A 21,477-nucleotide genomic window follows, 5' to 3' on the forward strand; every position below is an offset into this window, starting at 1 on the left:
CAACCAGAGTCACAATGTTCACGGGCACTGGGCCTAGGACTTGAGCTTCTCTTTCTGGAGGACTTTATTCAACCCACGACGGTGGGTATGGTTAAAAGTCTAGGATACTTTAAAACAACAGTCATCCTCAACCGGGATAAAGACATCCCTTCCCAACTTGGTTATGCGAGTGTCTAGTTTTTTAATCTGAATTTGATTCTCAACAGACTGGTTAAAAGGCTGACATGAGCGTGGCTCCTGCTGCCTCCCTTGGTCGTGTCGTGTCGTGTTGTGACATGACCCAGTGGCAGCACACGGCACTGTCTGCGGGCTTTCTGCCAGCTGGGCAGAGAGGTGCAGTGGAGAAGACAGGCGTCCCCATGAAGTCCAGGCCCGCAGAGAGGTCAGCCAGAGGCCTGTCCCCGCGGTGCACCTGGCATGCTGGAAACCCTCCTGAAGCATTTGCCGCTGTGCATCTCCATCGTTGTTTCTTTTATAACTTTGAAGCTCAGAGGTGAACATTCACTCTGTTCATAGGGCTTTTCTCTTTGTCTTGTTTCCACGGTGGCAACTGAATAATGAGATTAAAAAACTGGCTGCCGTTGTCTCCCTCTGAGTGCATTTGTTGTGCAGCTGTGTGCCTAGCTCCGTGCTGGGTGCTGGGGAGCAGCAGGGGTTTGAGTCAGAGCAGCGAGGCGGGTGAGGGAAGGGCCGGGCACACATCTGGGTGGTGGGTCCCAGGCTCAGGACAAGTGCACAGTGGCGTTTGGGGCAGGAGGGTTGGGGGGCAGTTCTCACACAAGAGGAGAAGAATGCATTTGTGTCAGCCAGTCCAAGGGAGCACCAAGTACGAGAACCCTGTGTGGCAGAGATCATGGTTTATTCCAGGACCTGAAGGCCCTCAGGACTGCTGTCGCAGTGCCACACCAGCTGTGGGTGGTTTGTACCATTTCTATAAAAGAATCTGGGTGATTGCACAACCTTTGGCTCCGAAGTAGTTGCCTACAGGAGTTGATGCATTCCTCGGTGGAGGCTTTGCTTTTTTGGAGGAAAATAGTTTGCACAGGGTTTCCTTCCGGAGTCGCTGTGGGAGGAGGAGAGACTACTGGTGTTTTGACTGAAAGCCCCTTGTTGTCGGTGAGAGAGGGACTCTCAAGGCCTGAGGAGTCAGTGACGCATGAGCATTATTCAGTTTGAGGCTGGTGTGTTGGTTATTTATCCTGGACCTCTGAGCAGTAATAATTGAAGAGGAAACTGATCACATGTGATTTTGAGTAGCAATTTCAACTAATTAAGTTTATCTATAGAGAAAAAATAATGGCTTAAGAAGAAGGAGCATCAGAGACAAGACCTGTGAAATATCTTAAATGAACTTTAGTGCCAAACATCAAAAGTTTTGTTTCATTAATAGTCAACATAATCACAGTCTGCAGTGAGTGGGGTGGGGGGATCTTGTGAGGCTCGGAGGGCTTGGCTGGGTAAGAGACGTACGTGCCTCCCGTAGTGTTGATTTACCCTTTTGTGAGCGTGTTCTTTGTCCTGGGATCAAGAAGCTGCCTCTGCCATTTTTTTCAAGTATATTTTTAGGACAATTCTAAATCAGGTCTGTGCGTATAAGATCCGTGTAGGAATTGACCCTGTTTGTTTTTTTTCCGTATAGACTAACCAACAATGGCGGTTTGGCTTCCCCATGTCTTTAACATGTTTGCAGTAGAAGAGAAGTAGATGAGAGCTCTTTCTTTCCCCCTTCATTTCTTTCCATTTTTGATGGGTTTAGTTTTTTATCCACACATCCTACAAGTTCTATTTCTAAATTAATTCCTGAGAAATAAAACATAAGCTTGCAAATTCACAAGCATGAAATTGGCTTTAATGTATTCCCTTGCTCATTATTTTTCTTCCTTTAAAAAATTGGAAAGAGAGCATGTTTGATGGTATTTTAAATTGCCTGTAATACCAGCATCCGAACACAGCTATTTTCATTAATGCATATTATCTTGCTGTTCTCACCCATAGTCACACATTTTTTTTTAAACAAGGAGTTATATTGCTCTTCAAAGAAGAGTTGTACTAGTTTATAGTGTCATCAGCTTTGAATTTGAGTGCTCGTGAAAATGTTGCAAAATTCAGTGTAACTTTTTCTGTAATAAGTTTAAAAGAAAGGACTATTTCAAGCCTTTTCACATATCTTTGTTAATAAGGATGAACTTCTTATAATTATTATTTTGGGGAATGTGAATTGTTCTCACATTTTCTTCTGGGTTCATACTTTAAATGTTTTACTAGCCATTATTACTTGGGTCTGACTTTTTTTGCAGTGCTGCTGGTAAATTGGCATAGAGGGGAAAAAAAGGCTTTGTCACTGCTTTAAGGCTAAATAGACAAGGATTTTTCTCAGTATTGTTCCTCCTTTACACAAAAGTGTTTTCCCCTCTTATTCACGAGTGTTTTTGATGCCAATTCCTATTGCTTTGACCTGTAGAAGTCAAAACAGCCGCAATTTCTTGTGCTTTCCTCTTTGTATTAAAAATCAGGAAACTAGATATTTCTTGAGAATCAAAGATGCAGCTGACCAAAGAGGGTGCTGGCAATAAGTCTTGCTTCCACTGGGGACTCTTCCCAAATCAGCCATGGCTTCTTGTCTCAGTGAGACACTCACTGGCTCGCTGAAGTGAAGTGAAAGTCGCTCAGTCGTGTCCAACTCTTTGTGACTCTGTGGACTATACAGTCCATGGAATTCTCCAGGCCAGAATACTGGAGTGGGTAGCCTTTCCCTTCTCCAGGGGATCTTCCCAACCCAGGGATCGAACCCAGGTCTCCCACATTGCTAAACACAAAATTACTTTATGTTTTCATGCCTGAGCAGCATGGATAGTCAGTTTGGGTGTGGTTTTGTTTTTGCCTGTATGCCTTGTGGGGCTTTGAGATCATCACGGATCAGCTGCAGCCCAGCTCCCATGCTCTCGTCACTCCAGGACCCAGCTGACGGGGCAGCTTCTTCTGGGGCCACTGTGGCTTAATGGCAGAGAGACAGGAGGTGCAGGAAAAGCACCTTGGTGCTCAGGGCTTGTGTTCCCAAGTGATGCTTTCCACTTCCCCACCTTGGCCAGAGCAAGCCCCTGTCCCCGACATCCCTGTCCAGTAGGGCAGGAATGTATAACATATGTCCATACAGGGTCATCACAGGGAGGTGAAGGCACCATTTGTTTTGGAAACAGAAATATCACAGTAGGGTTAACACGAAGAAGGATCAGATTTGACAGAAAAGAAGCAAGATACCTAAGACTTACTAATTTATGACATATCAACAGTAGTGGAAATAGAGGAATTAAGAATCAATTTCAAGCGCATGGCCTGAGCAGCCAAGTAGTGGTGATGCCGATCACCGGGAGGAGCTGGGTTAAGGGAAGACAGAGGGTCAGTGCTGGACAGAGTTAAGTCTGAAGAGGTGTGGGTCAGGTCTTACTGTCATGGAGCTCAGGAGAGACAGTGGCTGGAGAGGCCCAGCCTCAACGGATCTCTCCAGCCAACTCAGTCTGCCTGAAAGGGAGTAGTCGACTGAAGGAGATCATGATAAGAGTGTCTAAAGGGAGAGACCTGAGGATCAGCTCAGGAAGGGGGACACACACAGGGTTCTAACCACATTATGAAGCTGTCTGAGCTGGATGGGCACAAGGGTATTTGAAATGGTACACTTTATTCCTTTCTGTGTATCCAGAATATTTCATGACGTGTTTCTTTTAGAGAATTAATAAGCAACCAGAGAGATTGTTTTAATCACTTCATAAATCACATGCTAATAATAAGTGCTTTATTAGGTAGAGCCTACATTTTCTCTGCTTTACCTTGGTGAAATGCTTACCTTGGTCGTATTACCCCTCTGTTGTGTACATTTTAAGTACTCGGCCAAGTCATCCTTTGTACATATGGTGTTATCTCAACTCCTCTGCTAACTTTCGCCCCGGTGTCTGAAACTCTCATGTTGTCTCCGCCCCTGCAGGTGTTCACGACTCTGTCGGTGACCAAGCGCTCCGGGGGAAACATCCTCCAGACCGGTTGCTGAGGTTAAGCCCCAATGTAGATGCTGCTGCCTAGACTCCAAACCACTGATGTGTTTCTTGCCCAAGTCCAAGGCGAAGTGCTACGAAAGGCTCTCGGGTTTGGCACCTGCGTGTCCCGTGCTTACACTCCTCGAGGCCCCCTTGGATCTCACGGGTGGGAGGTGATTCGTGGAAGGCAGGCAGCATTGCATTGGGGTTACCGTGATGGACTGAAAACTGGCTCTTGGCAGAGCATCAGAGCGATGCGTCCATGAAGTCACCAGCCCCAAGCCCCTCGTGGTGGGTGGTGATGGAACCGTCAAAGCAGTTTTCTCTTGGCCTTTCCTTTGTGGGTTTTCTTACGCTCACCGTCAAGCTTTCTAATGTTGATTCTTTTTTCACTTTTTCTTCTCGGTGTTAGTGATACTAGAGATGATAGCAAACAATTTTGGTCCAAAAGCAAGTCATGGCTACCATGTGCACATACAAGCGACTCATCACCGGGAAAGCATGGGGAAGCTCCCAGGCTCGTCCCGGGAGAGACCGCCTTGTGGCCCACGTCTCCTCCCAGAACAAGGGGAGCACGGTTGGCCAGTTTGCTCACATGCCACACCACTGGTGATTGTTTCTAGTTCTGTTTAGAAGAGGCAGTGGCTACCCGGCCAGCCTATCTGAAGGAGTCTTCACCGCAGAGGACTCAGTAGTGCCGTGTGGTTTCCACATTCTTCATCATGGAGGCAGATGTACACCTGAAATGGGGAAAAACAAAAGATGTCTTTATTTAGCCTGTTGTGTGCTGGTCTAAGTGAGCTGAGATCTATTGCAATGGAAAACATTTAGCGCTTGTTTAAAACTGTTTTGGGGAGTAGCTTTTGCTTTAAGCTGAAATCACAAGATACCACAGCTTTATTTTTCATGTGCGCTAGGTATCTATCCCTTCGAGAACTACATTCATAGGAAAAAAGCCTCTCTACACTTGAAAATTTAACTTTTGTGGTAATTGCTTTGCTTTTAAAAGGAAGCTGTTAATATCATAATTTATTATTTTTGAACACAGGTGGATGTGAAGGATTTTCATTTAAAAACCAAGTGGGTTTGACTTTTTCTTTTGACCGTACTTGGTGGAATTTGGGCAGAAGTGTTCATGCTCTGCCAGCATTCCAACTCGGATTATCACAAAGAGGTATTAACCCTGCAGTTAGAGATTTCCGGCTACAGCTACTGACCGTGCGTTATATCTAGGCCGTGTCCCCTCTGCAGAAGTAGAATGTTAAACATGCTGTGGCCGGCAGGCCTCCCACCAGCAGTTCTTGCAGCCCCCCAGCCCTCTTTTGGGGTCTTCCCTCTGTGTGTGTTTCTCAGCCACAACACTGAGCGGTTGATTCAAAGTCCGTTTCTCGATCACCTCAGGGAACTCGGTGTCTGCCCAGCATTCGGTCAGCAGGGCCCCTGACCTCCCACGGCCCTGCCTCACCCCACCCCATCTGGTTGTGTGGAGAGAAGGGAAAAAGGAAAAAGAGAGGGGAATTGAGGCAGCTGACTGTGTTTGGTTTTATTTATTATTTTTTAAAATTTTTTATTTTCCCCTCCAAGTCTGCCAATTTCTGAAACTAGAGCACAGGCAGTACAGGGTGATCAAGCCTAATCATGTTGTGATTCTGTCTTCTTCGTGGAATGGAATATTCTGCCCCCACAAGAAGAATCCCACCTTATAGACTTGTCTCTGTAATCGCCTGGTGTATTGAAACTCATTAAATTCCATGTATTTTTGTTATAAATATTCTGGAAGAAAAAAAAAAGCAATGTGAAACATTAAAAGGTATTAATATCCACCGTGTTGTGCCTTCTTACTGAATGGTAGTCCCGGGATCGTTTGCCTGAGAACTGAATGGACTTTAGGACTCATGTTGGTGATGCTGAGAATTCGGTGCTCAGTTTCATTGATGCTGCACTGTCGGGCCTGGTCCATGTGCTGAGGTTCATATTTTAGTCTTGTTGACCCCTTGCAGATGGTAGGTAGCGTGTGAGACTTCTCAGCCTCCATATTTGGGGCTTCCCCAGTGGCTCAGTGGTAAAGAATCTACCTGCAGTGTGGAAGACCCAGATTCGATCCCTGGATCAGGAATATCCCCTGGAAAACGGCATGGCAACCTACTCCAGTATTGTTGCCTGGAGAATCCCATGGACAGAGGAGGCTGCTGCTGCTGCTAAGTCACTTCAGTCGTGTCCGACTCTGTGCGACCCCATAGACGGCGGCCCACCAGGCTCCCCTGTCCCTGGGATTCTCCAGGCAAGAACACTAGAGTGAGTTGCCATTTCCTCCTCCAATGCATGAAAGTGAAAAGTGAAAGTGAAGTCGCTCAGTCGTGTCCGACTCTTTGCGACCCCATGGACTGCAGCCTACCAGGCTCCTCCATCCATGGGATTTTCCAGGCAAGAGTACTGGAGTGGGGTGCCATTGCCTTCTCCGCACTGTGGTTTAGAACACCTTAAAAGGTCTAAGAAACAACATCCAGGGTGTGGTTTTCAGTGGGTCACAAAGGGACATGGCTGAAGCAACTTGGCACTTAGCACGCACGTATTTGTACCAGCCAATTCTTTATAATGAATCTATTACCTGAATCTATCTGCCTACTCATCCTCTACTGGTCCACTTTATCTAGAGAACTTGGACCAAAACAAACATCTCACCTCTGAAAGTGTGTGTGGTCAGGTAGGGTGGGTGAATGTACATCTCCTCCACAGATACTAGGTACCAGGTACTGTTCTCAGCAGGAGAGTTCAGCAGTCAACAAGAAACATCAGTAATCCTTGTCAAAAATTATATAGAAGGAAACAAGCAAAAATAACTAAATAGATCAACTGTATTGAATGTCAGATAGTGTTAAGTATCCTGGAGAAAAACCTAAACAGGGAAGGGGAGAGGTCTGTAGGGCGTGGGGAGTGGAGTTTTAATGAAGGTGGTGGAGGTAGACCCCGTGGAGAAGGTGACCTTTGAAGACAGGTGAAAGCAATCCTGGGAGAAAGCATTCCAGGCAGAGGTCACCAAAGGTAAAGGCCCTGAGGCAGAGAAGGACTGGGTGGGGGAAATGTCAAAGTGTAGAATGGTGGGTGAAGCCGAGAAAGAATGAGTGAAGGTCAGGGATAACAAGAAGGGGCAAATCAGGTAGGATCCAGAGTGTGAGCCAGTGGAGGGCTCTGAGCAGAGGAGGGTGTGACCGCTCTCCCAGGTGGCCAGGAGCACTGGCGGGGGGCTGGGCTGAGGGCGGCCGAGGCTTTGCACCAGGTGGAGGGCGCTGCAGTGGTCGCGGGGAGAGGGATGGTGTTTCAGCTGAAGGTGGGAGTAGAACCAACAGGACATAGTGTTGGGTTGAATGTTGCGGAGCAGGGGTTGGGGGGCTGGAGAAAGAATGATGATTCCCCTGTCTGGAGCTTCAACACTGGAATGATTGAGGCTAGAGGTGCCATTTCACTGAGATGGGAAAACTGGAGGAGGGGCAGGTTGGAGGGGGATATCAGAAGCTCGAGTTGAGGGTGGTGGGTCTCAGGTGCAGGAGGCAGAGGTGGTGCTGGATTGGAGTCAGTGTCTACACAGCAGGTGTAACGGCAGCCATGAGATGAGTTGGTGGTGGTGAAGGAGGGAAGGGTGTAGGGGCAGGTTTGGGCCCTGTACAACTCGGAACTAGACTCTACACCCTCGGTTCCTCACTTTTATCCACTAAGTACTAAGAAAAAAAGACCTAGTGTTTACAAAGACATTTGAGACCTTTTACAAAATGCTTTAAAATATGAAGGGGAAAAAAATGCAGCAAAATTATAATGGACAAATCTTGAAATGCCTCCTATAATATTTTAGCCAATGAAATACCATTGGATCCATTGCCCCTATATTTGTTTTTTGTTGTTTTGGGTTTGGTTTAATTTTGTTTTTTTTTGCTGCACTGGGTTGTTATTGCGGTGCGAGAGCTCCAGAGCGTGCAGGCTCAGGAGTTGTGGCCGTGGGCTTAGCTGCTCCCTGGTGTATGGGATCTTAGTTCCCTGACCAGGGATTGAACCCGCATCCCCTGCATTGGAAAGCGGATTCTTAACCACTGGACCACCAGAGAAGCCCCCACTGCTTGTGTATTTGTAAATGTTAGATTGAACACAGGAAGGGCTGCCTTCATTATATTTGGAATGATGTGGGAGTAACTCAAGCCAGCACAAGGGCATGGGGATAACAAAGGCCTTAAATTGGCCCTGAGAAGAGCTATAAAGAGATGAAACATTATTAATGAGAACTGTGGTCAGGAAGTAGAACTGTACCTTCAGGTCACTTGATGTGCAGTGACTTGTTCTGTTAATCTTTGTAAGAACCCTCAGAACTGTGGTACCCGTTTTTCAGGTGAGCAAAGTAAGGCTGGGACTCACTTGGCTTTTATGCCAGCTCACATGGCTTGTAAAGCGCAGAAAGGGAAGGTGCGCCGCCTAGTGTCTACCTCTGAGAAGAGCAGGCTGCTGCTTTGCAGCCTTGTTACTTGGCTTTAAACACAAACTACTCTCCTGAAGAAACAAAGCCACAGAACTAAAAAGTTGCAGAAAATCAAAAGAAAAAGAAAAATACCTTAGCAGATAATGCCAGAGAAACTCAATTACTGTATGTATAACTATAAAACAGCATCAAAACTAGGCATAAAACAGAGTAAAGACCTAAATATATATCGTACAACCATAGAGTTTATGTGGTAAATACTGAAAATATCTCTGTAATGTAGAGGTGGAGAAAAACTTCATATACCATGGCTTCAAGGTATAAACCACAGGGAATGTCCTGGTGGTCCGGTGGTTAAGACTCCATCTCTTACTGATATGGGCCTGGGTTCAATCCCTGGTTGGGGAATTAAGATCCCACAAGCTGCATATTGTGCCCCCCCTTCCCACAAAAAAAGTCCACAAAGCATAAGGCAAAATGACTGCATCAAAAGGTCTGACCACAAAGACCACCCTGGACAAGTTATTAGAGAGACGTCATCAGGCGAAGACAATTTCAGTGTCGAAAACTGACAAGAGATTTAGACCCAGGTGACAGTGAGAAATTCCGGGTCATCAATAAGAAGACAGGAGCCCCAAAAGAAGGAGGCAAAGGACACTGACTTGGTTATTCCTCGCAGAGGAAACCCCAGTCTTTACAAGAGGGGTGTGTGTGTGCTCAGTTGCTCAGTCATGTCCAACTCTTTGTGACCCCATGGACTGTAGCCCACCAGGTTCCTCTGTCCGTGGAATTTTCCAGGCAAGAATACTGAAGTGGGTAACCATTTCCTAGGGGATCTTCCTGACCCAGAGATCAAACCCGCGTCTCCTATGTCTCCTGCATCAACAGGTGGATTCTTTACCACTATGACACCTGGGAAGCCCAAGAGATGAGAGATGTGCAAACTCATGAGTGATTAAGAGGTGAATGGAAATAACGGGAGGCCACTTCATACTCGACAGACCTGAGACAGTAAGCTGTTTAAGGCCGAGTGAAGGGACTCCCAGGCTCTCCTGGGGCGAGAGTAGACCACTGGCTTCCCGGTGTTTAGGCAGATCAAGCATTGCACACTGTGATCTAGCAGTCCTGCTCCTGGGCATCAGCCCCGGCGAAGTTGATGGATCTCTCATGTGTCCGTAAGGGAATGTGCATACAAATGTCCTGTGGCATCATTTGTGGTGTTGGGAGGTTGGACTCAATCCTGACATCTCTCGTGAGGGATGGACTGGTGGGCCAGGAGGAGGCAGGATGATGAAATAGTATTATGAGATGTACCATGATATGTGTGGGAAAAAACAATAGGGAAGAGAATGAACCCGACAGCCACTTGTGTACATTGTCAAGATGCTCGAACACCCACCAAGGACCCCTGCACACTTTCAGCAGATCAGAGCAGCTGAGTGCAGAGCACAGAGTAGGAAACCATGGCAGTAAAGGGAAGTTGAAGAAAGAGGACATCGCCCTGATGCTGGTAGGCGGGAGTCCCTGGCAGGTGAGTCTTAGCTTCTCAGTGGCCTTCTTTTCTTCCCCTTTAAACAGGGGTAATAACAGTGCTCATCTCCCAGAGTTGCCAGAGGATTAAGTTGTTTATGCACATGGTCAAACGCTTAGAATAGCAGTGGGCACAAAGAGGGTGCTGGGTGAGTGGCTGCTGTTATTATTATTTGAATGTGAATAATGCATTTCTCAGCATATGAGATCTGAAAATGTGAACGGGCAACATTGTCAAGTTCAAGACAGTTCCCTGTCTCTACTCCAGTCTGGCTCCCTCCTGCCTACAACAGCCTCCAAATGTCATTCCAGGGCCCCAAGCCAGGGAGTCCTTTGGGAATTGGGGAGCACACTCCACATTTTAAAATACCTCCCAGGGGATCCTGAGCCCAGCTGGTGAGGAGTGTGTCTCAGAGCCTCAGCTGATGCTCCAGGATGTGAGGGTGACCCCGGGGAGAATGCAGGGTCAGCCGGAAGGAGAGGCAGAAGGAAAGGCCCACCTCTGCCTCAGGGCCAAGTGCGGAGAACAGGAAGAAAGGCCCCTCCATGCGCTGGGCCCATCATCACCAGGAACCCTCACCGGCCTCATCTGAGTGTGTGTGGGCTGTGTGTTCAGTCGTGTCCAACTCTTCGCAATCCCAGACTGTAGCCCACCAGGCTCCCCTGTCCATGGAATTCTGCAGGCAAGAATACTGGAGGGGGTTGCCATTTCCTTCTCCACCTCATTTGAGAGTAGTTACAAAATTAAACAAAGGAAAACACAGCCTTGCATTGTGTCTTCCCCTTTAGGAGCCCTATAAAGTGACGGGGTGTTGTCAGGAGCTAATACTCCCCACTCTCCCCCAAAACCCTAGTGTGGGAAGGGGATTTTGTGCGGGTGCTCTAGGGCGTGTGTATGTGGCGGGGTGGTTGGTTCTGTCACAGGCACCTCCCTTCCTGGCTCCTTTCTTGCTATAGTGAATTTGAGCCTAATTGTTGGTGAAATGAATTTCTCATGGTGAAAATGAGGAGACAGGAACATGATTTGGAATGCAATTACCTTGCCTCCTGTGTGGCTCACACAGCTCAACAACTGCCTTCTAAATTTCTTTTTATGATTCTTGTGGCATTCTGCCGGAGTCCACACTGAGGGCCATTAAGTAAAGGAAGGGAAGAAAAGATCAGGGCTGGGCCTGCCCAGGGTCACTTCTGGTGTGTGTAGGGTGCCCCCCGCCACCCCATGCGAATTTCAAGAGCCGTGCTTCACAAGGGCTTAGCTCACTGTCACTGTTATAAACTCTGCTCCTTCCCTGAGCCTCTGAAATAAGGATATTCTAATAAAAACACCGCCTCTGCCTCACGCGATGAGGTGCTTACATGCACTGTTTCATTTGGCTCCGAGATGGACAAAAGAGCTGGGCATTATTGTCCCATTTTCCAGAAGAACCTCTGGGTGGTAACATGCACAGAAAGGGGACAATCTGGTTTTAGCCAGATTAAAACAAAAAGGAAGGACCCAGGCAGGGTCCCTGGGTGGCCAGCCCCAGAGAGCCCTGCCCACCTCCATCTGCTGAATGAGAGAGAAAGACACGTGTGTCTTATCTGGACCACTCTTTGAAGATACAGCACTTTGGGGCCTCTGATACAGCAGCTTAGCTGTCTGTACTTTAACTAATAGAGATATTCATTTTTTGTTTTCCAGAAAAGATTTAATGATATGAGAAAAAGCTTATAGGTTATAGCTCAGGGGGGGGAAGTCAGTATATGAAAAGAGGATTCTTAAGAAAAAAAAAGATTCTTAGGGCAAGAATATGAAACCATATGATACTGTTATGGGGGATACATGTCGTTTTACATTTGTCTAATTAAACCCTAGAATGTACAAAACCAAGAGTGAACCCTGAGGGAATCCACGGGCTTTCCGTGATAATGTGTCAGGGTGGACTGTAATGCACGTGCCATTTTGGTGGAGGTGCTGATGGTGGGTTGGCTGTGTGTGTGTGTGTTTGTGTGTGTGTGTAGGGGCAGGGAATATGTGGGAAATTTCTGTAAGTTTTGTTCAGTTTTGCTGTGAACCTAAGACTGCTTTAGGCTTCCCTTGTAGCTCAGCTGGTAAAGAATCTGCCTGCAATGCAGGAGACCTGGGTTCGATGCCTGGGTTGGGAAGATCCCCTGGAGAAGGGAAAGATCCCACTGCAGTATTCTGGCCCGGAGAATCCCATGGACTGTGCAAAAAGAGTCGGACAAGACTGAGTGACTTTCACGTCACTAAAACTGCTATAAAAAATAAAATCTTTTTTTTTTTTTTTAAACCCCAGCTATATAGGTATACACCAAATGTGGGAGACCCACATGTTTTTCTGGGGTGTGACCTCGGCCTTCTCACAGCTCACTGAGACACACGCGTTTATCGAACGCAACGCTGGACTTGGGGCTTTGTGTCCCAGGGAATAACTCTCTCTGTAAGATGCTCAGTAGGTTCCCCAAGGTTCAGCTGGCCCTGAGGACCAGCATCCCTCCCGCCAATGAGAGAGCAAGAATCCAGGGATCACAAGAAAATCAAGCCTGTTACTATGTAAGCGAGCATCACATGACACGTGGTATATCACAGAGTGACAGTTTATGACAGCGGTAGGCATTTCTGTGCATGTTTTTGATATTAAGCTTAGCATCCTGTGCAATGGTAAGCATGCCCCCCCACCCCCCGTTTTTTCATTCAACACGGCTCCTAAAGCTATTTATAAGAAATACACGCTTCAAGTTATAAGGGCTGATTTTTAGGGTCTGTGGATATCTCCTAGAATCTTGAGTTTAGTTATGGATAATGACAGGATGTGACTCTCTTGAAACTTTGTTCATTAGATTCACGAGGTGTTGTGTCTGAGACGAGTAAGAGAGTTAATTGTATTTATAATGAAATTCATTAGAGCATAAATAAAATACATTAATATTTTATTCGTTATGATGAAGGGCTGCAGGGCAGGCCAGTGCCATGCTGGGAACAGGGAGTTTGAGCTATTGCTCCATTTTGGCACCTTCCCTACTCCTTTGTTCAGATACACTGGGGCCCAGGGGCACTCACACAGGCACGCTTGTGCTGCACGTCTACACCGAGGCCCCTCGTGCAGCAGGAGGAAGAATAGTGTCCACGTGACACATCCTTTCTGGAAGCAAACACATGTCAGGGGTGATCTAATGGAACCTCCATTCCTTGGGTATAACAATAGAAACAGAGAGACCCCAAGTGGTCTGACGTTCTGTGGGAAACAGGAGGCCCAGGTCCTACTGAGAGATGCCCTGTGTAGCTGGGAACCTTCTCGGTAGGTTCTGTGCCCTCTGCCTGGGCTCCCCTTCCTTCAGGAGAGAAGGGGTCCTGGGAAGGGGCTGCTCTTGAAGCTCAACGAAGCACCTTCCAGCCTTCCTCATGGGGGAAGGAGGAGGAGCAGGTGAAGACCCTGCCCCCACCCCCCGTCCTGCAGAGATCCCTGTGGACTTCTGTGTGTGTCATCCCAACCCTGATGCACCTTTTGGTCACCTCTGTGTATTTGCTTAGGCTCCTCTCGTGGCTCAGTCAGTAAAGAATCTGCCTGCAGTGTGGGAGACCTGGGTTCGATCCCTGGGTTGGGAAGATCTCCTGGAGGAAGGCATGGCAACCCACTCCAGTATTCTTGCCTGGAGAATCCCCATGGACTTTACCCTGCCAGGCTCCTCTGTCCATGGGGTTGCAAAGAATTGGACATGACTGAGCGACTAAGCACAGCGCAGCATACCTTAGAGTGGGCTTCCCTGGTGGCTTCCTGGTAAACACATTTATTTGAAAACAAAAACACATATGTCAAAATCATAAACGGGAACCCACCTCATTTGCCATAAATAGACAGCAACTTTTTAAATAAATACTTCACTTGAATATCCGAGCTCCCAGGAGGACAAGTGAAACTAGCCATCCTAATGCAGTCTCCTTTCCCTCTTTTCCTTGCTGGAAGGCTTGGATACTAGTTAAACCATCATTAGGCAGTCTCAGCATCTGCTTGAAAACCTCTTCTCTTGGGATCCTCCTTGTTATGTTCTTTTTTTTTGTTCTCATTGCATCCGAGACCAGTCAGTTCTCTCTGTGAATAAAACCAGCGAGAACACTTCTGTGTACATTTCAAAGCATACAGGGCACAGAGAATGCTGGCTGGGCTGAGGTGTGTTAATTCATCAACGGGTGGGGGGGAAACCTCTTGTCAATATTTGCAGAGAAGAGAAGTCTCCACAAAGTAGAAAGGCCACATTATGGAAATGGAATGTTTTGTGCAGAGAGAAGTTTTAGAATCAGAGAAGGTCAGTGCAGAGGCTCAGAGGGCGAAGTACTTGTACATAAGAATACGGCAAAGGCCAGTCTACTGACTGAGAAATAAAATGAGACTTTGTAACCTAGCCCTCCCCGTGGCCCCAGAGTCCCATGTGAGGAAACAACAGGCATTTCCCAGGGATGGTTTTGTGGAAAAATCTAGATGTTTATGCCAGAAGGAGCTTGGGGAGAACCACCGCCATGAATCACCACAGTGTCCTGTGTTCTGAAATGGATGGGCTGCTTTGTTCCTCTTCAGTCAAAAAGGATTTAAGGGAGGGTGGCTGAACCAGTAGCTTCTATTTTTTAAAATGAAGTTTAAAAATATTTATTTGTTTGCTTGTTTGGCTGTGCTGGGTCTTAGTGTTACACACGGGATTTTTAGTTGAGGCGTGCAAACTCTTAGTGGCAGCTTGTGGAACCTAGTTCCCTGACCAGGGATCAAACCTGGGCCCCCTGCTTTGGGAGTGTGGAGTCTGAGCCACTGGGACCACCAGGGAAGTCCCAATAGCTTCTTAAATTTTGGACAAGCTGTGTTCAAATCCTAGCTTACCGTTTGCTGTGTGACTTTGGGCTTGTCGTTTAACCTCTCTGGGCCTCAATCACCTCAGCTGTGAAACGAGGTGGAAACATCAGTACCTCCCTCATGTGGCTGTTTCGAGGACTAGATCAGTTAACCTGTCGGTAGGGTACCAACAGGGCTTCCCTGGTGGCTCAGACAGTAAAGCATCTGTCTGCAGTGTGGGAGGCCTGGGTTCAATCCCTGGGTTGGGAAGATCCCCTGGAGAAGGAAATGGCAACCCACTCAGGTATTCTTGCCTGGAAAATCCCATGGACGGAGGAGCCTGGTAGGCTATTGTCCATGGAGTCACAAAGAGTTGGACACGACTGAGCGACTTTAATTTTCTTTCAGGGTACTGACAGGGGCTTCCCAGATAGCTCTAGTGGTAAAGAATCTACCTGCCAATGCAGGAGATACAAGAGATGTGGGTTCAATCCTTGGGTCAGGAAGATCCCTTGAAGAAGGAAATGGCACCCCATTCTGGTATCCTTGCCTGGAATAAATTGCATAGACAGAGGAGCCTGGTGGGCTATGGTCCACAGGGTCTCATAGAGTTGCACGCGACTGACTGCACACAGAGAGGGTACTGGCAACAGAGCTGGCCTTAGAAAGTACTCCATTGATGATGTTGTTCAGTCTGTCAGTCATGACTGACTCTGCAGCCCCATGAACCCCATGAACTGCAGGACGCCAGGCTTCCCTGTCCTTCACCATCTCTAGGAGTTTGCTCAAACTCATGTCCATTTTCAATGATGCCATCTGACTAGCTCATCCTCTGTCTCCCCCTTCTTCTGTACTCAATCTTTCCCAGCATCAGGGGCTTTTCTGATGAGTCGGGTCTTCACATCAGGTGGCCGTTGGCGTTAGTGATCATTATTGTTCATGAACCATCGGCAGGCTCAGATCTGGCTGTCAGGAGACACTGGCCTTTTCCCAGCCATGCTCGAGAATGTCTTGTGTGATCAGTCAAATGAAACATTTTCTCTTTGGTAACCGGAGCAGTGATTTTGCAAGCAATTGTGCATCCTCAAGAAGGAGGGCATGAGAGACGGGGGTGACCATGTGCTGATACATGGCATAGCACAGGGGCTAGGAATTCGCACTTTGCCATCAGACACGTTGTGGTTTGAACTTGGTCACTGCTACTCACCAGGGCAATCCTGGAGAAGTTATCTACACTCAAGTGTAAAGGAAAGTTGGTAAATGCTCCTGGCTCAGAGGGCTGCTCAGAGACTCAACAGGACAATGATGAAGAAAAGTTCTTGGTACACGGTAAAGCTTGAGTTAAGTGAATTTGCTGCTGCTGCTGCTGCTAAGTCGCTTCAGTTGTGTCTGACTCTGTGCGACCCCATAGACGGCAGCCCACCAGTCTTCCCCATCCCTGGGATTCTCCAAGCAAGAACACCGGAGTGAATTTAGTGATGATAATTCAGTCAAAAGCAGCCCATGGCTGAGGGATTTGCCTCCTGATTATTGGCCCTGTAATCCGTCATCCCACCAAACAGCAGACTCAGACCAACTGCAGGGTCAGTATTTTACTCCGATCCTGACTTTGGGTGACATCCTGCCATTTTCCCACCCTAACCACTTCCAGTCACCCCTCAGCCTGCTGACAGGGTCCCAGAGCCTTGGAGAGCCAGTCCCAGTGGCCAGGCTTTGAGAGGAGCTGGGTGTCAGGAGCGGGTCTTGGGTGGAGATGGGGGCTGTAAGCAGGAGACTGGACCACCTCCCCGCTGCCGCTGGAGCCCTGATTCCTGTTTCCATGCTGCATGGGGGTGGGCAAGGGCCCCAGCTGCAGCTGCAGCCTTCCCTCTGTTAGGAGAGGAGTGAGTTGCCCGACCCCGGGGCTGGAGAGAGGCGCTGAGCACGCTCAGCACGTCCTTTCCCCTTTGAGAGCAGCCTGTCCCAGGAAGAATACTTCCCGCCCACACTGTAGCCCACTCCCAGCGGTTTAGAGAGGTGGGCCCCTGGTGGGAGTGGTGGCGGGGAGAGGCCTGCAGAGGCCCAGACCCACCCTGTGACGGGCTGCAAGTTCATGCCCCAGTGGCCTCTCAGGCGCCTTGCACGTGGTCCCTGATCTCCTACCCCATGGCTCCTGTAGGGATGAGCCGCTGTGCATGGAATATTACTCAGACAGAAAAAGGAACACAAATCAGAAAATTATTACAGAATAGACTGTTCGGCCTTTGGGACAGAGACTGTATCTGTTTTGTTCACTTACCCCCTGGGCCTAATGTAATAGGTATCCAATAAACCTATATTGAATAAATAACAGAAAAGTATGTAGTTGGTCTGTGAATATACCACCTGTACAAAGATGTTTGTTGCAGCATTATTTATCAATGTAATAGTGAAAAATGATTTTTTATAGTCTGGTGAGAAGTTTGTGGTATTGAATATGATGCTGCTGCTAAGTCGCTTCAGTCGTGTCCGACTGTGTGACCCCATAGACGGCAGCCCACCAGCCTCTGCCATCCCTGGGATTCTCCAGGCAAGAACACTGGAGTGGGTTGCCATTTCCTTCTCCAATGCATGAAAGTGAAAAATGAAAGTGAAGTCGCTCAGTCGTGTCCTACTCTTAGCGACCCCATGGACTGCAGCCCACCAGGCTCCTCCATCCATGGGATTTTCCAGGCAAGAGTACTGGAGTGGGGTGCCATTGCCTTCTCCAGAATATGATGAAATGGATGCTATTATTAGAATCAAGGTGAGGACTATAAAAAACCATTAGAAACTTATGGAATATAAAGGAAAATGGTATAAATGAAATCTAATAATACTGTGATTAAAACAATATAAACATGGAAATTTGTATGGATTAAGACTGGAAGGCATGCTTAGAAATAAAGCTATTATTGTGTAAACTCAGTGGGCTTATGAGCAATGAAGAAACACATTTGATAAAGTTTTATAGTGGATTCTAGAATATTTTCTGAAAATCTTTTAAAGAAATCCTGGCAGTACTTTCTAAACAGATGAGCCAGTTGTTTGCTGTTTTCCAGGGTCTGTTTGGTGAGCTGTGAAAGGTCCCTTTGGACGGGGGGGCTTCTGAAAATTTCCATCTCTGCACGTCCTGGTGCAGAACAGTTAGGACCTGACAAAGTTATTCTTGGCAAATGTGATCTGTCTGAGTTCTCAGCACAAAGAGCCTCCAGCAGCTGAGGTGCTAGAATCTGTGCTGGTAAAACCTGGTCCAGAGTGGGGATCTAACAGAGGGCTTTTCAGGCTTTCATTTCCAAGTCTGTTCCTTCTCCTCTTCCTCTTCTCTCTTTTCGATTTTGGTAAACAACCCAGGGGTGTATCCTGCACTCTTCCAGGTCCATGTGGTTGGAACACGGGGAAGGATGGCTTCTCCCGATTCCTCCCCTACCCTGCTCTGTCCCAGCCCAGCCCAGACCTGTGCCCTGCCCCCACCCCAGCCACGGGGCTGCCCTCATCCGCCCCTCCCACCCTGGCACCCGCCTGTGGTCTCCCAGAGGACCCCAGCCCTCTGCGCCTGCTCTCACACCTCCTCCCGGTGGGCCACCCGTGTCCTTAATGCCACAGCTCGGTTCTGTGGGACCTGCTGGTGTCTTGCCCGAGCACTTGGGGAAACTTACTTCTGTAACTGCAGCTTCGCACTATCCTGGGCTTCGTTTGCAGCAACCGCACCCTGGGACACCAAAATAGGTCTCTGAGGAGGTCCAGGTGGGGCTGGCCTGGGCACTGCCCCACACAGCCAGGGCGCCAGGGCACAGAGGGCCCCAGCGTCACCAGGTCGGGCAGAAGCCAAGTGGGGCCACTGGGAGCAATTCTACCATGGCTCCTGGTGGGCCCTTCCTTCTCCCCAAATTTCTGGGCCTTCCACTTAGGTAAGTTAGAGTAGACTCCTGCAGGTCAGCTTTGGGGGCTGACAGACGAGAAGGAACTTAGTCTTTATCTGACCCCCTTTTATTTCCCAGTGCCGCGGTTTACTTGGGCAAGTTTGTATGTGTGATTTTTTTTTTTTTTTTTTTTTTTGGCTGCGTGGCATGTGGAACTTTCCCAACCAACCAGGTATCAAACCCACAACCCCTGCATCAGAAGCATGGAGTTTTGACCACTGGACCACCCGAGAAGTCTACCTGGGCAACTTTAATAACTGCTCTCACCTATTCAGTGCCAGCTGGGTATATGCTGAGAGTTTTGTATGCTCCATTCTCTGCAGTCTTCTCCACAGCTCTGTACTCTTCAGAGATGAGGCCCAGAAAGGGCAAGCTACTGGCCCAGGGACACCCAGCTTGCAGTTGGTGAAGCCAGGATCCAAACACAGATGGATTTTCCTCCCAAGCTGCTGACTTCATCCTTACCCTGCCTTCCCTCCTTTTGTCCCACTAAGCCAGTTTCCCTCACAAAGCAGCAAAAAGACTACAGACCATGGTTCTTTCTCGAAAAATCTGAGCTACAAAAATTCTGGCCTCTGAAAGTTGTTTTTTTCTTTTTTAAACATACTTCTAGCTCCAAAATGTATCTAGTGGCAAAACCTGACCTGAGCTGCCACGAGGCTGTTTGTGGTCTTGAATTGTCTCACTTACTGTCAATCTTCATGTGTTTTACTGAGGAAATCGTAATGAGTTGGATTGTGGGTCTGCCCTGGAATCTTCTGGAGGTACAAGATGGTGCATAGAATATACACTGTGGTGTTTCTCTAGAATCCAGAAAATTCTGAATTCTGAAGTACATCTGGTCCCAAGGGATTCAGATAAGCGCCATGAATCTGTATTAAACTGCCCACTAACCTTACAGGGGCCCGGTGCTCACCCACCCCCTGCAGGAACTCGTCAGATGTAGGCAATTTGGTCATAAAGGTCAAAAGTTGATGCTCTTTGACTCAGCAATTCCTCTTCTAGGAATTTCTTCTGAGGATTTAGGAATAAGGATATTCATCCCAGCAAAAATCTAGGGACAGCCTACACATCCCAAACTAGAGAAACAGTTAAAATAAGAGCTGGTACACTCATACAGGGGAACGTGATGTAACCATTAAAACTACTTCTTGCCTTATAAATTTAGTACTGTGGAAAAATACTAAGTGGCCAGGGTGTGGGGAACCCAAATTACAAAATGGTCCGTACTATATGGTCCCATTTTTGTGAAAGGGGGAGAGAAAACGACAAGAAAGACCAGTGTCAGTGCATTTCCACTCCTGGTAGAACCGTTGCCTGCTTTGCATCTCTCTCCTAGACAAAGGGCGGCCCCATGCTGTCAGAGCGCTGAGCTGGCTGAACTGGCTTTTGATCTGTGATAATGAAGGACACCGTCTGTCCATCCTTATGTCACTAGGACCCTTCCTGTCCTCATCCCTGCTCTCCCAGAGTGAGGGGCCTGGGCTCAGGTGGCCAAAGCCCCCAAACAGATTTTAGTTGGGCAGTTTCCACAACCTGATGTGGGGTCATTCAGGGATTCTTTTCACCCATTCCTTCAACAAAGGTCTTTTATTTGCGGAGCACCGCGCTTGATGCCAAGGGTGTGGAAATGAACAAGACGAGAGGCTGTGGCTGTGTCTATTCATCTCTGTCTGCCATGTTTAGCACGGGACCTGGCACCTCCTAGGTGGGGCTGGCCAGACGAGTGATGGATGAACAGGGTCCCTGTCATGGTCTAAGGAGGGAAAGAGATGAAGAAATAAGCTTGAGAAAGTGTTGTTGGTGGTATGTCCCAGGGCGGGGGGGGGCTCGGAGCACGGGAGGGAAAATTATTCTCGGGGGAGGGGGATGGGATGTCTGGTGCTAACTCAGCCTTTATTGGTTTCACAAGCACACTCTCTGGAAGGATGATCTCATCACACCGAACTGCACGGTTAAGTCCAGCTCAAAGAACAAGCTTATTCAGTGCCTCAGAGCAAATAGGGTGAATGAATGCCTGTGAGGAGCTGGGACAAAGGGGCCCTCCTGTACATCCCTAGTAAAGGCTGGTGACAAAAAAAAAGACAATTTAGTCTCTTGCCTACTCAACCCAGCTGGGTCTCTTCTCCTTTGCTCTATCAAGTCAAGAGGACAGTGGGAAGGGGCGGAATCCTGGGGAATTCACAGGTGGAACCAATTTACTTTTCAGAATCCTTTCCCTGCCCTAAAAATTCCTTGCAATCTGTTTATCCCTCCCTCCCCAAAACCCCTGACAACCAGTGATCTTTGTGCCATCTCCATAGTTTTGCCTTTTCCAGAATATCATCCAATTGGAGGGGCATCCCTGGTGGTCCAGTGGCTAGGACTCACTCTCCCAATCCAGGGAGTTCGATTCCTGGTCAGGAAACTAGATCCCACATGTCGCAACTAGGAGTTCAAATACTGCAACTGCAAAAAGATATCCTGCATGCCACAACAAAGACTGAAGATCCCAGTATAGGATCTTTTCACATGGGCTTCCTTCACTTAGTAATATTATGTGTTTAATGTCCCTGTGTGTCTTTTCATGGCTTGACGGTTTGTGCCTTTTTAGTACCGAATAGTATCCCATTCAAAGAAGGCAATGGCACCCCACTCCAGTGTTCTTGCCTGGAGAATCCCATGGACGGAGGAGCCTGGTGGGCTACCGTCTATGGGGTCGCACAGAGTCGGACACG

General features: G+C 47.9%; 1 protein-coding gene across 3 annotated transcripts in view; it reads left to right on the top strand.

Moving 5' to 3' along the window:
- Positions 1–5,851, top strand: part of TXNRD1 (thioredoxin reductase 1) — a 63,170-nt gene extending 57,319 nt beyond the window's left edge. For all 3 annotated transcript variants that reach the window (XM_019961216.2, XM_019961213.2, XM_070789636.1), the window contains one exon: positions 3,980–5,851. In XM_019961216.2, coding sequence (XP_019816775.2) covers positions 3,980–4,042 — 63 coding nt within the window. In that variant the 3' untranslated portion in view covers positions 4,043–5,851. The remainder of the gene's footprint in view (positions 1–3,979) is intronic.
- Positions 5,852–21,477: the final 15,626 nt, after the last annotated feature.

This window comes from Bos indicus, chromosome 5 (assembly GCF_029378745.1).
Source record: "Bos indicus isolate NIAB-ARS_2022 breed Sahiwal x Tharparkar chromosome 5, NIAB-ARS_B.indTharparkar_mat_pri_1.0, whole genome shotgun sequence".
NCBI classification, from domain to species: domain Eukaryota; kingdom Metazoa; phylum Chordata; class Mammalia; order Artiodactyla; family Bovidae; genus Bos; species Bos indicus.